This window comes from Megachile rotundata, chromosome 1, assembly GCF_050947335.1.
Source record: "Megachile rotundata isolate GNS110a chromosome 1, iyMegRotu1, whole genome shotgun sequence".
Taxonomy (NCBI): domain Eukaryota; kingdom Metazoa; phylum Arthropoda; class Insecta; order Hymenoptera; family Megachilidae; genus Megachile; species Megachile rotundata.
In genome coordinates this window covers 1,648,963-1,665,020 of record NC_134983.1, presented here as the reverse complement: position 1 = coordinate 1,665,020, position 16,058 = coordinate 1,648,963, and the positions used below count along the sequence as shown (strand labels likewise).

The 16,058-nt window shown below is 40.5% G+C and overlaps 1 protein-coding gene across 3 annotated transcripts; it reads right to left on the bottom strand.

Annotated features, from left to right (window-relative positions):
- Positions 1 to 11,300: 11,300 nt before the first annotated feature.
- On the bottom strand, positions 11,301 to 15,185 carry LOC100882947 (augmin complex subunit dgt3). 3 transcript variants are annotated; one of them, XM_076535584.1, is made up of 10 exons: positions 15,081 to 15,185; positions 14,798 to 14,985; positions 13,500 to 13,718; positions 13,231 to 13,417; positions 12,970 to 13,172; positions 12,767 to 12,895; positions 12,353 to 12,692; positions 12,051 to 12,280; positions 11,801 to 11,969; positions 11,301 to 11,716 (listed from the first exon to the last, which is right to left on the bottom strand). In XM_076535584.1, the coding sequence occupies exons 1-10, from the start codon at positions 15,105 to 15,107 to the stop codon at positions 11,585 to 11,587; spliced, it is 1,824 nt and encodes a 607-aa protein (XP_076391699.1). In that variant the 5' UTR covers positions 15,108 to 15,185; the 3' UTR covers positions 11,301 to 11,584. The 3 variants fall into 3 exon arrangements, with proteins under 3 accessions (XP_076391699.1, XP_003701721.2, XP_076391705.1); XM_003701673.3 differs by having other exon boundaries at positions 12,952 to 13,172; positions 15,081 to 15,184; XM_076535590.1 differs by lacking the exon at positions 13,500 to 13,718 and having other exon boundaries at positions 12,952 to 13,172.
- Positions 15,186 to 16,058: the final 873 nt, after the last annotated feature.

The following is a 16,058-nucleotide window of genomic DNA, read 5'->3' as shown; positions in this document are numbered from 1 at the left end:
CCCAGGCCCGGTCCTTGGACTTCCAGATTGCCGTTCGGAAGGCAATAACTGCCCTCCGATATACTTCCCAAAGGAGCTGCTCCCGTACAGGGTCGCGGTTGCGCTTACGTCGGGTACGCTGATACTGGCGGCGCCTAGGGAGACACGCCTCACGTAACGAGGCGATCTCCGGCGTCCCCCAGTATGCAGCCCGACGCGGGTGAGGAGTGGCCCGGGGCATTGCTACGTCGCAGATACCCTGCACTGTGCCCCGGAGCCACTCAGCTTCACCCTCGACGTCCGCGACCTCTCTGGCCGGAGAAGCCGGCCCGCAAGCCACGCGGGCAGCAGCCTCCAAGTAATCCCTGTCGAGCCTCTTCAGCGCCCACCTGCACGGCGGTGGGCGTCCACTCCGGCGGCACCGGGTGTCGGAGGAGAAATCTACTCTAATATACAGGTGATCACTCAATGTTTCTACCTCCTCCGCCACCCGCCAGCTCGTGACAGCACGCGCGACCGCAGGGGAAGCCCACATGAGATCCACAATGGACTCCCCCTGGGGCCGCACGCCTGGCCCCTGTTAACCAACAGGAGGCCGTGTGCCGCCGCCCAATCCAGGGTCGCCTCACCTTTCGCATCAGTTCTTGAGGACCTCCATTCTCGCGCCTTGGCATTAAAATCTCCCATAATTAACACGCGTTGACTGGGACATTGAGATATTATCTGCCCCACCCTATCAAGCATGTCCTCGAACTCCGCGAGAGGCCAACGAGGCGGTGCGTACACGCCCACCACCGCTGTTTCCCCCCACTTGACGGCCACGGCCCCACGCCCCGCGGCTATTGCGGAACAGGGGGGTGAACCTGGTTTTGCCCTCACCACGATAGCGACCGACGAGTCGAAGCCCCCCGCATCCGCGAACCAGTTAGGCTGGTCCGGGACACGGTAGGGCTCCGCTACCACCCCAAGCGGACAATCTCACTCGGCGAGGGTGTGGAGCAGTAGGTCCTGCGCCCCGGCCGAGTGGTTCACGTTAGCCTGTATAATGGGGCTCAGCGGCCCCATCACGCGGTCCCCTCAGCAGCCACCTCCATGACGTCCTCACTCTGTGACTTAGGTTGTGCCGCATCCACATTCCCACACGCATTCGAAGGTTCTTTCGGCACGTTCCCCGCAACTTCCCCCGTCTCGCGAACTTTGTCGCCCTGCTTCTTCTTCTTCTTATTGTTAAAAGGGGCCGGCGCGCAATCTGCCGTGCCCAATCTATGTGCAGCCGGCCTGGCCAGGTCCGAACAGAGTGGGCAATTGAGTTTCGCCGTGCATGCGGCTGCAACGTGGTCCGTTCCTCCACATGCAAAGCATCGCCCCTTTCTTACGACGTCACTGTCACATTGTGCCGCCACGTGTCCCTTTTGCAGCCAACGGAAATAATGCTTCGGCCTTGCTTCCAACACATCAACCCTCGCGGACGACCATCCAATGCATATCCTTTTGGATGCTTCGGCCTTCCGGGCCACTGCAACAGGGCATTTCACCCACACTGTCCCCATAGCTCTGGGGGATCTCCTAATGTTGCCCACTTTTATTTCTTGGGGTCCAACTCCTCCCAGTGTGGCCAGCGCCTCCGCAACATCCTTGGACTCGATGGAATCGTCGAGCCATTCAACCTAGCCTCCTTTAACCTTCTCCAGTTTTTCTCGTTCGGTCTCTTCCCCATCTGCACCGTCGCCCTTTTCCTCTCTTCCTTCATCCTTTCACATTCTCCATCCCACCAAGGCTGCCTCTTAATTCTTTTTTTCTTTTGCCTATTATCCCTACCTCTACCCGTTTTCTTTCCTCATCCCGTCCTGTGCGGTTTCCCGCTCTGCCCCCCTTCCCTACAACTGGCCTCGTTTCCCTCACTTAACAATTTTATTATCTCCTCCCCTTTCCTATCAACATCCTCTTCTCTTTCACTTATTGCCTTAATCTTGGGTTCACTTCTTATTAACCACTTTAGGAACTTTACCCTATCTAATTTTCCTATTTTGTACTTTCTATTCCCTTTCCTTCCTCCAATCAAACTCAGCTCCTCCTTCCACCCAAATTCTATCATCTGGTGGTCGGACCCAAGAGTTTTTCCCGTTTCCCTCGCCTGCACCTCCAGAGCCATTTCCGCCGGGACGATTATAAGGTCCAAATTTGAAGCCGCTTGATCCGGTCTTCCGATCCTAGACACCGTACTAAAATTAACCACTACTAATTCTTCCTCATCCATTACCTCCTCCAGTGCTTCCCTTCCCTGATACTCACTCTCACAATTCCAACTCCTACTCTTAGCGTTGAAATCCCCAACAAAAATCTTTTTCCCCCCTCTTCCGTAACCGCGTGCGCGAGTGCAGAGAAAACAGTACAAAGCGGGAAAATGGCGGAAAAGAGTTGGAAGAACAGCGGAAAACGCTCCAGCACCCTGGAAACTCCGAAGTCACAACGATGGTGGAGCAAAGGGGCCGCATCGAGAATATCCAGCATGGCGGAGGAAGGAACGCTGCAAGCGCTTGGAGAGCGGATCTAAAGGGTGAAGCGAAAGGATGCGGCAGCAAGCAAGATGGCGGAGGCATGGCGCGCTTTTCAAACGGCAAGAGGAGGGGAAGAAGCGAGAAGACAGCGAGAGGGAGAAGAGGAAGAGCAGGAGTGGAAGAGGCGGAGAAACAAAACATAGACACGACCGATCAAACGACTCAAATCTGCAAGAGAAAAAACCGGTGTCCCTTGTGGCGGGAGCGGGAGACAGTCTTATTGGGTATGCGTGGAAACCGCCCCCAGTAGAAGGGGCGCCGGAAGCGTGAGTCTCCACACTACCTTTCTTTTTTTTTTTTTACGAGGGGAAATCTTCGAAAAGACACCCCCACTCCCCGGGGGAGGAGCGAGGGCAGTGTGGGATTTGTACCCACTAAAACCCCTCGGTGATTCCCTCCCCGGCGGCATGGCGCGTCCCGGGATCGTGCGTTATCGTCACCGCGACGCGCCAAAATGCCGTTATGTGACCCTATAGGGGTCACCCTTCTCGCGGTGAGGAGAAGCCTCCCCGGCAAACTTTTTCCCACCCCATCCCTTATCGGAGCCGACGACGTAATTACGCCCGCCGTCGGCTCCACAGACCTGGCCGCGTGCAATGGTGCCCCGGGCCCTCGTCTGTGACACCTGCGGCCATGGCGGCCTCGGTCAATCCCGGGAACTCCGACACCCCGGACCGAGAACCGCCGACACTCGCACAAGGGGACGAGGACCGATGCCGGGGAGGGCGGCGCGATCCCCGTCCTTCCACTTCTCTCCACTTAAAACTACGCAAACACTCACACAGACACACCACCAACACACACACACACACCTACTCACTCGCCTTTCACACCGTGGGGACGACGCGGAGAAGCCGCGCCGCCCCACTACCCTCAAGAGGGCGCCCGTGAAGCGGGTCGCCGTCTCCTTCTCCTTCTGCCATTCACTCCGCGTCTTTCCCTTTCACGCTCTGCCTCCTCCTTCCGCGAGATCGCCGTCTCGCAGAAGGAGGCGACAGCCTTCCATCCCTCGTCACTTTTTAGCATTCTCTCTACCACATCTCCCAGGCACGCAGCATCACATTCTAACTCACACTCTAGGTGGTGCCTCTGCAACGCAAATGCAGGGCACCTATCTAGCACGTGCTGGGCGTCGTCGGGCCCAGCACCACCACACTCATGACACATCGGTGTCCGTTCCCTTCCGATCCGGCACAGGTACTCCCCGAAGCAACCATGCCCGGTGAGCACCTGCGTGATCCGGAACGAGAGCCGCCCGTGGCCGCGGTCCATCCACTGCTCCATTCGCGGAAGGACCGCCCCGACAGCGCGCTTCCCCACGGCCCCGCTGGAGGATAACTCCTCCTTCCAGCGGGAGACAGCAGCGCGTCAGGCCTGGAGCCTGACCTCCTCGACGCTGGGCCCTGGCTGGGCACCCTCTACAACCCCCTCCCGGCGGAGGGCGCATCTATATCCGTACACAGACGCCTCCACCTCCGCCTGATACTTCCAGGGAATTACCCCAGCCAGGACCATAGCCGACTCATAGGAGATCGTGCGGTACCCCATCACCACCCTGACCGCCAGTCGCCGCTCCACTTTTCGCAAAACACCTTGCGAGCGGCGACTGGCAGCCAGGTCGGCAGCCCAAACTGGGGCGCCGTATAGGGCAATGCTCCGCACGACCCCCATATAGGGCCGGCGCACTTTCTCACTCAGACCCTGCAGGTTGGGCAATAGGCGCGCCAAAGCGCCTGCCACGCGCTCCAACCTGGGGGCCAACGCGTCGAAGTGGGCCTTGAATCTCCAGTGGCTGTCCAGCCGGAGTCCGAGATATCGCATCTCGGACCCGATCCGGACCTCGGCCACGCCTACCCGGATCGACGCTCCGGCAGGAGGCCGGCCCCCACGTGTCCGGCAGAAGGCCATGACCTCTGTTTTGTGGGGAGCCACCTCCAGCCCGAGCGCCCGGATCTCGGCAACGATGCCCCTAACTCCGCGAGACGGCTGGTCCTCGACCAGTCTTGCCCCACTGCCAAGATGTGCGTGTCATCCTTGGACTCCCTGATGGCTTTCTTGTAGGCCATTACCCCCTCCCGGTAGCAACCGCAAAGTTGCTGCTCCCTCGCGGGGTCGCGGTTGCGTCTCCGTCGGGCGCGCTGATACCGACGACGCAATGGGAGACAAGCTGCGCGCAGTTGCGCTATCTCCCCCGTCCACCAGTACGCCGTCCGACGCGGGCAAGGGGTGGCCCGGGGCATCGCCACGTCGCAGATATCCTGCATGGTGCCCCGGAACCACTGAGCCTCGCCCTCAACATCCGCGACCTCTCCGGCCGGAGAAGCCGGCCAGCTCGAGCCTCCTCAGCGCCCATCTTGGCGGCGGTGGGCGTCCACCCCGGCGACGCCGGATTTCGGAGGAGAACTTTATGCGAATATATAAATGATCACTCAAAGTCTCAGTCTCCTCCTCCACCCGCCAGCTCGCAACCATGCGCGCGACCGCAGGGGAGCCCCAGGACAAGTCCACTACAGACTCCCCCTGAGGCCGCACGCATGTGCTCGCCGAGCCCCTGTTAAGTAACAGGAGCCCTTGCGCCGCCGCCCAATCCAGGGTTGCCTGCCTGGCCTCTCGCGTCGGTCCTCGGGGAACCCCATTCGCGAGCCTTCGCGTTGAAGTCCCCGAGGACCAAAACACGCTGGATGGGGCAACGCGACGCTAACTGCCCCACCCTGTCGTGCAACTCTTCATACTCTGCGAGAGGCCAGCTGGGTGGTGCGTAGACGCCCACCACCGCCACATCCCCCCGTCTCCACACTACCTGGGCTATCTTCCCAGGTGTCCGTAATTGGATTTCTGTCTTCCTTAAACAATAAAAACAAAAAAAAAAAAACAAAAAAAAAAGATAGCTCAGAAAGAATGTTACGATCGTTGTACGAATCTCGAGCAATACCGACGACGGGCTCAAGTTGGCGTCTCGGTCGGTATACCCAAATCGTAAACCGCCGGTTCGCGATTAGAGCGCCGGAAAAGTCTCTCCGAGCGCCCGAACGGTCACCGAGTTCTATTCATTGCGATCTTTCAAACGTACCGCATCAATTTAAATTCTCTCTATAAAGTGTTCGTGGCGACCAATAACTAATTCCGTCTTGTGTAGTTCTGTTCTTTATATGTATTTTATTGTTATTGTGACGTTAATTAGTTATTTAAGTTGTATTAAATTGAAAATACAACATTTAAAAGGACAGTGCCGATTTTCCTCCTCGAAATCCAGTGACCATTCCACGCTAAAGTCAACCAGTGATTTCCTACGGATTGGTGTCCCCATATTCACCAAATCACCACACCATCCGCAACAATCGTAAATAAACAGACGCTCGTAAATATTCGGAAGGAGAGTTGGTGGTGCTTCAAATTACTAGTGAACTATCTGCAGAAAGCAGTCGAAAATTATTGGCAAAATACAAAGAACCGTTCCGAATACGAACTGTCTTACTAAACGACGTGTATGAACTAGAAAACCTACCAGAAAAAGTAAAGCGACTACGAACAATCGTGGCCGCTAACATAGTTAAACCGTGGGTAACGATACAAGCAGACGAGCATGACGATGCTCGAGGAAGCAGATTATATGTATATCCTTTGCAGATGTAGTCCGATGGTGGTGCATAACCATCATTAGAAAGTGTATAATATCTCACATTCTTTTTTCTAATACGTAACAGAAAGAGAAAAGAGCAGACATGCTTACAGACATCGCCCGACGATCAGACAAGGTACAAGGGTTACAAATGACAAATGGTTACAGGACTGAATTACTTAACGAATTGAGAGAGGCAACAGGTGCCACCGTGCAGCAATCCTGGTGAGTTCAGGATGAAGGAAACAACGTATGTCAATGGAAATTCTGAGCGTACCCTAGCATTGATCGAAAACGATGTATTACGCATGTCAGGTCAACATCGCCTCAGATGGACGCAAAGTGTGTCTCAGGTAGCTTCGGACTTCGGATCAGCGCTTAAAGTGCAAACCTCGACCGAGTGTAATGTTTGAATCCATCTTCATGGTCCGACGACTAGCGATGGCCTTGCTGAATTGTCCATATGCTGAACAGGCGAAGGCTTTCAGCAGGATTCCGCCACCATCCTCCCTTCGCCGAAGAGGCATTCATGCGTTGACTGTGAATGTGGTAACATGATAATTGCAAAGTGTTGTTATTGCAAAAAAACCGGCAACTTTTGAAATAAACTTTTCTCAATTTTAGTGCGCTTTTAATATCTTATCACGGACATGATTCTGAACAATTTTGTTCATATACAAATTTCGCGGAAAGGTTTAGTTTTCGAGATATTAGCGAAAAATTGTTGAAAAGTTTTGAAATCAACTTTGGACGATTTTCATGTCCTTTTAATATGTTATCAGGGACACGATTCTGAACAACTTTTTCCTTATCCACAATTAAGGGGAAGCTTTAGTTTTCGAGTTATTAGCGAAAAACTATTGTTACTAATATATTGAAAATTAAAAGATTAAAAGATTATTTTGAATATGTTATTTAATTTTGCGCCGCCTCCGAAAAGGTTGAAATGTATTTAATATAATACCTAACGAGTAAATAGGTTTCATTTATATCTGTTACGTAATTGTATGATTGAATGAAATAGAAATTACTTCATTAGGAAATAGAAATTATTTTATACTTTTTAGTGCATTTCGAAATCGGCGTATTTTTTTTCTAAAAATTATTTTTTTTATAATCTACTTTTCGGTTTTTCCTGTAAATATAAGAAAATTCGAAAGTCTACGTTGAACGTAGACCGTTAACGTTTTGTCAATGGCTCTTGAAGGGAACCGTTAAAGCAATAAACAGTTCACAAGCTAGACTGGCAAGGGGGGTCCTAAGACTAAAAGTGTCCTTCTCAAAATACGCACTACCTTTTATTTTACGCCCAGAAACAGTTTTTACATTTCCTTCAGCCGTTTTACGCTATAACTCGGTCATTTCTTGCACGTGAGACAATATACCAAAGTAAAGATGACAGTTTTTTATTTATTTTTTTGTATGAGACTTTTATCAATAAATTTTAGACATATTTTGATTAAAATAATTTAATCAAACATAAGTGGCAATTCGTAAAGATAACAAATCTGCTGAATTATTCATAATGCCAATACATTACTATTTTTTTAATTTCAGTTCTTTTTCATACAACTTCTCCCAACATATTTATGACATTTTAAATACGATATAATTGGAAACATTTACTTGCAATAATTTAAAAATAAATTTTTACGTTCCAAATTACATCGTGTTTTATCTCATTTTAAACAAGAAATTATTATAAATATGTTGGTAGAAAATTTATAACAAAAAAATTAGAAGTAAAATGTGTAGTACTATACATGGTATGTTCCAAAAGTAATGAGAACGAAATTCCTGCGCCGCTCCTATTAGTCGCAGGGGAATCGGACTACTTGGGCTAGGTGCGGGGGCCCTAAGCTTTCCAACGAACCCGGTCTCAGGGCTCTCCTAGCTGTGAAAGGGACAGGACGTGAATTTTTGTGAACCCCTGTTTGGTGACCGTGTCGCGGAAAAAGTGGAGTCGGCGATCGGAACAACAATACGCGATAAAGCTTTTGTGCTAAACTAAACAAATCTCTTGAGGAAACAAATAAAATGATTCGTGAGGCTTATGGGGACTCTATTCTATCGTACTCACAAGTTTTGAGGTGGATAAAGGCCTTTAAGGAAGGGCGGGAAGAGGTTCACGATGATCAATGCTCTGGGCGGCCACCAACCAGCAAAACAGTCCGTCAAACAGTCCATAAAGAATTTCTTCCTGAAGGACAGACAGTTAACACCCTCTATTACGTGGATCTGCTGGAAAGACTGCGAAAAAGGGTCGTCAGGACGAGAAAACAAATCACCGCTACCTGGGCGGTAGGAGGAGGTTACTCAATTCGATCAGTATATTTTTTTTTTTTTCCTATGTATGTTCACCGATTACGCCTAGCTGGGTAGATCGATCGAAACGAAACCTTTTGCATCTGGTAGGTTCTGACTCCCCATTGGTACCATTATCAAAATATTTTTCATTTTTTAATTGCAAAGTATTGTTATTGCAAAAAAACCGGCAACTTTTGAAATAAACTTTTCTCGATTTTAGTGTGCTTTTAATATCTTATCACGGACATGATTCTGAACAATTTTGTTCATATACAAATTTCGCGGAAAGCTTTAGTTTTCGAGATATTAGCGAAAAATTGTTGGAAATTGTTGAAATCAACTTTGGACGATTTTAATGTCCTTCTAATACGTTATACTTAATTATGTTCATGGCATTTACGCAGACAAAAAAAAAGCCCGGAAGAACTGTATCGCAGTATCCTATACAATTCTCCCCATTCCACTAAAAAGCGTGAAATAAAATAATTTTAAGAAAAAAAATACGCCGACTTCGAAATGCACTAAAAAGCATAAAATAATTTCTATTTCTTAATGAAGTAATTTCTATTTCATTCAATCATACAATTACGTAACAGATATGAATGGAACCTATTTACTCGTTAGGTAGTATATTAAATACATCATTTTCTATACATATAACTCGACAGCACGCTGCGAAGTAGGTGTTAATGTGTATAGAATGCAACTATGGTCTATCTGGATTCATAGAGTATGCGACGGAAAGACTCGATCGCCGCATATTCTATAAAGATAGAGCCCATCTGCCGCAAATTTGGTAATTCCCGCGACGTGGGCTCCGTTTATAAGTTCTTAGATCCATGGCTTCCACACGCGAACGAAGTCGATTCAATTTCATTTATATCAGAAACGTTGCGAAATGAAGATGCAGTCGTTACATTTACGTATATTACCAGATATCTATAATGGTTCGTATTCTTTCTCAGGATTTATTAATTTCCAATACGCTATACCACAATCAACTGGTTATTGGCAGCAACGTTTACTGAGGTATTTTTAATTTTGCGCCGCCTCCAAAAAGGTTGAAATGTATTTAATATACTACCTAACGAGTAAATAGGTTTCATTCATATCTGTGAAGTAATTGTACGATTGAATGAAATAGAAATTATTTTATACTTTTTAGTGCATTTCGAAGTCGGTGTATTTTTTTTCTTAAAATTATTTTATTTCACGCTTTTTAGTAGAATGGGGAGAATTGTATAGGATACTGTGAAACAGTTCTTCCGGGCTTTTTTTTTTGTCTGCGTAAATGCCATGAGCATAATTAAGTAAAAGACAACATGGATATTCGTTTTTCAATTTTGTTTGCAACAATAATCCTTTGCAACTAAAAAATGAAAAAAATTTTGGTAATCGTACCAATGGGGAGTCAGACTCTACAAGATGCGAAAGGCTTTGTTCCGATCGGACCACCCACCTAGGAAAAAACCGGCGAACATGCATAGAAAAAAAAATAAGGGACACTCTTTCAGGGACAAGTACAAACTAATTACATCATGATTGAGGGTTCTTCATCCATTTGTTCTTTGTTAACTTTCTTTGCAAAAATTTCCTGCGCATGTGTATCTCTTACGGTTTAGGACTGCGCAAGGGTCAAAGTATCCGTAAAATAATAGCAGATCCTGCGCAACAAATTTTCTAACAAATCAAATTGATGCATTTTTAATACACCAACGTCAACGTGAACTCATCTTGCTGTATAAGTCGCGTGTCAGAGCGGTAAAGCTTAGTTAATGTTTTGGTACAGTGCATTGTAATTGCCCTTTCTTGTCTTTCTCGTGCATAGCACGGAGCGTTCCACTAATATTAATAACAATAGTTTTTCGCTAATATCACGAAAACAAAAGCTTTCCGTCAATTATGCAAGAGGAAAAAGTTGTCCAGAACCACGCCCCTAACAACATATTCGAAGGACATTAAAATCGTTCGAAGTTGATTTCAAAAGTTAATAACAATTTTTCGCTAATATCTCGAAAACAAAAGCTTTCCGCGAAATTTGTATATGAACAAAATTGTTCAGAATCATGTCCGTGATAAGATATCAAAAGAGCACTAAAATCGAGAAAAGTTTATTTCAAAAGTTGCCGGCTGTTTTGCAATAACAACACTTGGCAATTAAAAAATGAAAAATTTTTTGATAATGGTACCAATGGGGAGTCAGAACCTACCAGATGCAAAAGGTTTCACTCCGACCGGTCCATCCAGCTAGGCGTAATCGGCGAACATACATAGAAAAAAAAAAAAAAAAAAAAATACTGATCAAACTGAGTAACCTCCTCCTTTTTCGAAGTCGGTTAAAAATAACTTCAATTACTTTCTTTGCGGTTGTTCGAATTACAGCTTTTTTAAAGCACGTCATTCAAAAACTAACCATCTCCATTCTCTACAAAATTCTGCCGCTCGATCAAATTATAAAAACTATATCGTTTGTCCTTTTTTGTATTGAGTGGCAAAAAAAATTGCTGGTAAAACTGAATCAAAGAATGGATAAACTGTGCTCCTTCACATATTTTATATTCTACACATAACTCTTCCAAAGTAGCTATTCACCTTTTAAAAATATTTCTAAAAAAACATATCATCGTTAATAAACTTGAAATTAATTAACCTAGACTTATACCCTCTTATATCATTAGCATATCAAGTCTCCCAATAATCTGATTAATATCTATAACATATCTATTAAATTATTTTTCAGCAAAATTTTAATTTTTATTGTAAAACAATTGAATTTTGTATAATTAATTACTGCTTATGCAACATTGAATTGATACAAAAAATTACTAGTCTTGAAATTTAAAGTTCAAATACTCGGTAGCATTTATTTAATTCAATGTTTGTCATTGTATAAGAATTATATTTTATAAATATTACTACATCATTATTTGTATAATAATATATCTTTATACCTTATTAAAATTGTATATATTGATACAAACTTTTATATTCTTTTTTAATCAAATTTTATTTAATAGATATTATATTCTTTTGTATCAATATTTATATAACTATTCTATTAAATAATAGTGTAATATTTTATTCTTAATTATTTTTAAATTATATCCATACTCATTTATTTTTAAATCTTTGCAAAACATGATTTATTAGCAGTTACTTCTGTCTCTTTATATATTTTCTTTAATGTATCTGGATCAATTAAAAATCGTTGCCACAGAATACTTCTTTCTCGTACAAAACTTACATCTGCTTTCTGTAATAGAATGTTTCATTTACATAAGAAAAGGTATTTATTAAAATATATATATACATATGTCAATAAAATTTTCTACTTTACCAATCGTTCTTTCATTTGATTTCTTATTTTTATTACATCGGCTTGTATCTTTTCTAAATTGTCAGATGCTTCACTGTAACAAGATTCAATTTCATAAGAAATTGGTTTAAACGTATATGTACATCCCTTCTGAACTTCATGTATGTACTGTAGAATTGCTTCATTTTCCCTAAATGTTAGTATTTTAGCATAATATTTTAACATACCATTCAGTGACACCTAATTTTACTTTTACTTAAATAACACTTACAATGCTTCCAATTTGTAAATCTTAGAATTTAAATAATGTTTTAGAATTAATTGCTTTTTTTCTTTATTTTTATCTATGACTTTGTTATATCTATGTAATGCAAAATTTAGTGGACATGTGATATCACCATTACATATCATCGAAACAAAAAATTGATTAAATGAATTATGTTCCTCTGGAGATGATGTCATAGTTTTAGAATAGTCACTTTGTTGTTGTTGCATACTTTCCTATATATACAGAAATAAAAAAATTTTAATTATGAAACATAATAATTAATGGAGTTTATTTTTATTACGTACAATTCTTGTAGATGACAATTTATATTCGGTTTTTAGATAATGGTAAGCATCAATTATAAATTCTGAGACATTTTTCAAACGGTGAAATTGCATTTGCATTAACATGCATAATAAATCTGTGTAAACATGACCATGTTCTCGTGCAACACATAATAAATTTTTATGCTTTTCTAATTGTAGTTTTGTTTTTTCAAGCCTCGTATCAGCATTTTGTTTTAATAGTTTAGTTATTTCTTGCTCTGTAAACTGTTGTACTATTTCTGTCAATTGATGCTCTTGTAACACAGAAACATTTTCTTCTAAGAAATCTCTCTTTTTAATTAATTTTGAAATTTCTGTTCTAATTTTAATATACAATGACATTTATTTTATGTATTTCCAGGAATAATTTATATTTAACCAAGTTGTACATACCTCAATTCATAATGACTTGGTGCTTTTAAATTTCCCAAATTATATATATTTTGTACGTGATTTAACATTGCTATATATGAATCTTTCTGTACTTTAGCTAAAATTTCTTTTACTTTTGCTTTAGTTAAGCTACAAAATGGAATATTCATTACTCAATTAAATAAATAATTAAATAATTAAATTACCTTTTTTTACAAACTAACAGTTCAAGCAATCTTTCATTATCTATGCATTTTTCTTTGCTATTATTAATTAAGGAAACATAATTGGAATCAGTTGTTTCTTTTTCTTCGTGTACATCTTTAAATTGCTGTTCTATGTAAACATTTAAATAATGATTATATAATTCTATTTTCTTAATAAAAAGCTTTAATGGCATCTGAGTCCATAACAGCAATGCACCTTTCTAGAAATACAATATTAATATTAGAATGAATGAGAGAAAATCAATTAAAGTTACTTACATTTTCAGAAGCATCTGTATATACATTTAATAGACATTCAACTTCTTTAAAGAATTTGTGATTATTTTCATCAAATTTTTGCACAATTGCAGAACATTCTTTATATGCCTTGTGTAGTTCAATACATTCTTTATCTAAAAGAGATTCTTCATTTTCCAGATCCTCATCTAATCTCAAATCTAAATTTCTACAATAACATTTTACTTGTGTATAACAACATTGAATAAATTAAAAAAAAAATATATATATGTGTATAATAATAAAGTTACTTTAAATTCTCAATTCCATTTTGCAAGGTATAAATATAAGTTTCATCTTCTTTATACAAATTATTAACTATTTCAAGTTCTGTAAACAATCCGTCTATATCTACAGTATCGAAAGAAGTAGTTTTTAATAAATCAGGACAGCTTGTAGTAAGTTCCTTTAATGCATTATCTAACTCAGTACTTTCTAACCATTCGTTTGTTTCTTGTAGTCTACTTTTTCTAAAATGTACATAAAAATACATGAAAATAAAAAATCAAACAAATTGTATTTATTTTAAATTTATAAAAAAATTTGATGAATTTGTGGAATAATCTTCCCACCATCGATTTTAATTATTTTGAATTATGTTATAAAATTCCACATTTTGAAAATCATTTTCTTATAATGAAACTGTTGTATTCTTTTAGTTTGTGCAGTGTATGAAATCATCGCTCCTACATACAGCAGTGGTCATGAAAATCGTATACTTAAAAAATTGTTAATAATTTTAGTTTTGTAACTTTCAATCATAGTTGTTTTATGTGCTAAATACAAATCTGTAAAATATATTTTGGAATACTCATAGTTTTCGCAAAAAAATGTCTAGTTTTGAAGATAATTTTATAAATTTATAATAATAGTTATTAAAAATGCTGTTTTAATACTGTTAGTCATCTTATCTATAGAGTATGCTTTCAGCATTAGTTGTCATATATTATGATAAATTATTGGGTTTACACGTTATACATAAAATATAATTTTTTACCCTTTCTTTATATTTTCTTTAATAGAAATGTGTCTTCAATTGTATTCTATAAGTAGATCTAATTATGGTTTCAATAAAAGACACTGAAACCATCATACGTTTCTATATAGAAGAATAGTCTACTATCCTTGTCATCACTAGATAGTTGACCACACTAACTATAATTAAAAATTATATTGAATTGAAATAATTTTAAAGCTAAACTGGTATGTGTATGGTTACTGATAGCCATATTGCTCACAAACATAGCAAAGAAATATATATACATATGCTGCCATGAATACTTAGAATTTGTTGTATTGTTCAAGTCATTTTTTTGCTAATATCTCAAAAATAAGCTGTTCAAAATAGCAAATTCTACAACATATTTCACAATTAGTAAAATCGGTGAGTGATTAATTAATCTAGAAATTCACTAAAAGTTATAAAAAATGTTGAAAATATTAAATTAATTATAAAAAACATTTAAACAAATATTATTAGTATAATAAAAATCTCGCTATTTTCGGAGATAAACTGTAAAGTAAGTAAATAATGATAAAAATTTCTTACAGTTGAATATTTTCGTTTGAAACAATATTGAAGTGATACACATTATCACAAAACCATTTCAGAAACGGATGTACTAAATTTTCATTGTATACTTGTTCTAATATTTCTGGTGTTACAATGCTAGAAAGGTCCGAATGCAAGTTTCGAACCTTGTTGTAAAGAATTTGACCGCAGTTGTTCATGTTCAGCTAAAAATTCGATAAAATTATAATAAATAAACAAACTCTAAAAAAAGTTATTCCTATTTAATTATCATTCGTTAAAAATTTAAACAGATTTGAACTTTAAAAAACTTTTGACGTCTGCGCATTCACTCTGTACTTCGTTCACCGTGGAAAAATGCTAGGCAGTCGGTGGTGGCCAGTCGGCAGTCGGCTTACTGCGCATGCGCTAGAACTGCCCAACACTGCCATCTTAGCGTTGCAGCTTTTTTTAAAAAATATTAATTAGCAGTATCGCGAATAATAATAATAATGGTAACTTGTTACAAGTTTATTGTAAGGGTCTCTAATGATCATTTATAAAGCATCTCTGATAAATTCAAGTTATAACAAACAAATGCTGTATTAAACAAGGTTTTAAAACGAATTAGCGTCTCAGAAGATACACTGTGGATATGTTGAAATGAACAAAATCGTACTATAAATTACAAATGCGATTAAAAGTCATAAAAATTGCAGTTTTCTGCTTATAACTGTAATAAATCTGAATGTTTCCATATTTCAATATACGTAATTTATTTACGCATTGACCGGTTTATAATTACTATTAAGTGAAAAAATTATAAAAAATAACTTCAATTACTTTCTTTGCGGTTGTTCGAATTACAGCTTTTTTAAAGCACGTCATTCAAAAACTAACCATCTCCATTCTCTACAAAATTCTGCCGCTCGATCAAATTATAAAAACTATATCGTTTGTCCTTTTTTGTATTGAGTGGCAAAAAAAATTGCTGGTAAAACTGAATCAAAGAATGGATAAACTGTGCTCCTTCACATATTTTATATTCTACACATAACTCTTCCAAAGTAGCTATTCACCTTTTAAAAATATTTCTAAAAAAACATATCATCGTTAATAAACTTGAAATTAATTAACCTAGACTTATACCCTCTTATATCATTAGCATATCAAGTCTCCCAATAATCTGATTAATATCTATAACATATCTATTAAATTATTTTTCAGCAAAATTTTAATTTTTATTGCAAAACAATTGAATTTTGTGTAATCAATTACTGCTTATGCAACATTGATCATT

Coding starts and splice junctions, on each gene's coding strand:
- LOC100882947 (XM_003701673.3), bottom strand. CDS start 15,107: ATGCGCAGACGTCAAAAGTTTTTTAAA. Junction 13,173..13,230: donor ATACAGATGCTTCTGAAAAT/GTAAGTAACTTT, acceptor TTGTATTTCTAG/AAAGGTGCATTGCTGTTATG. Junction 11,717..11,800: donor ATCAAATGAAAGAACGATTG/GTAAAGTAGAAA, acceptor ATTCTATTACAG/AAAGCAGATGTAAGTTTTGT.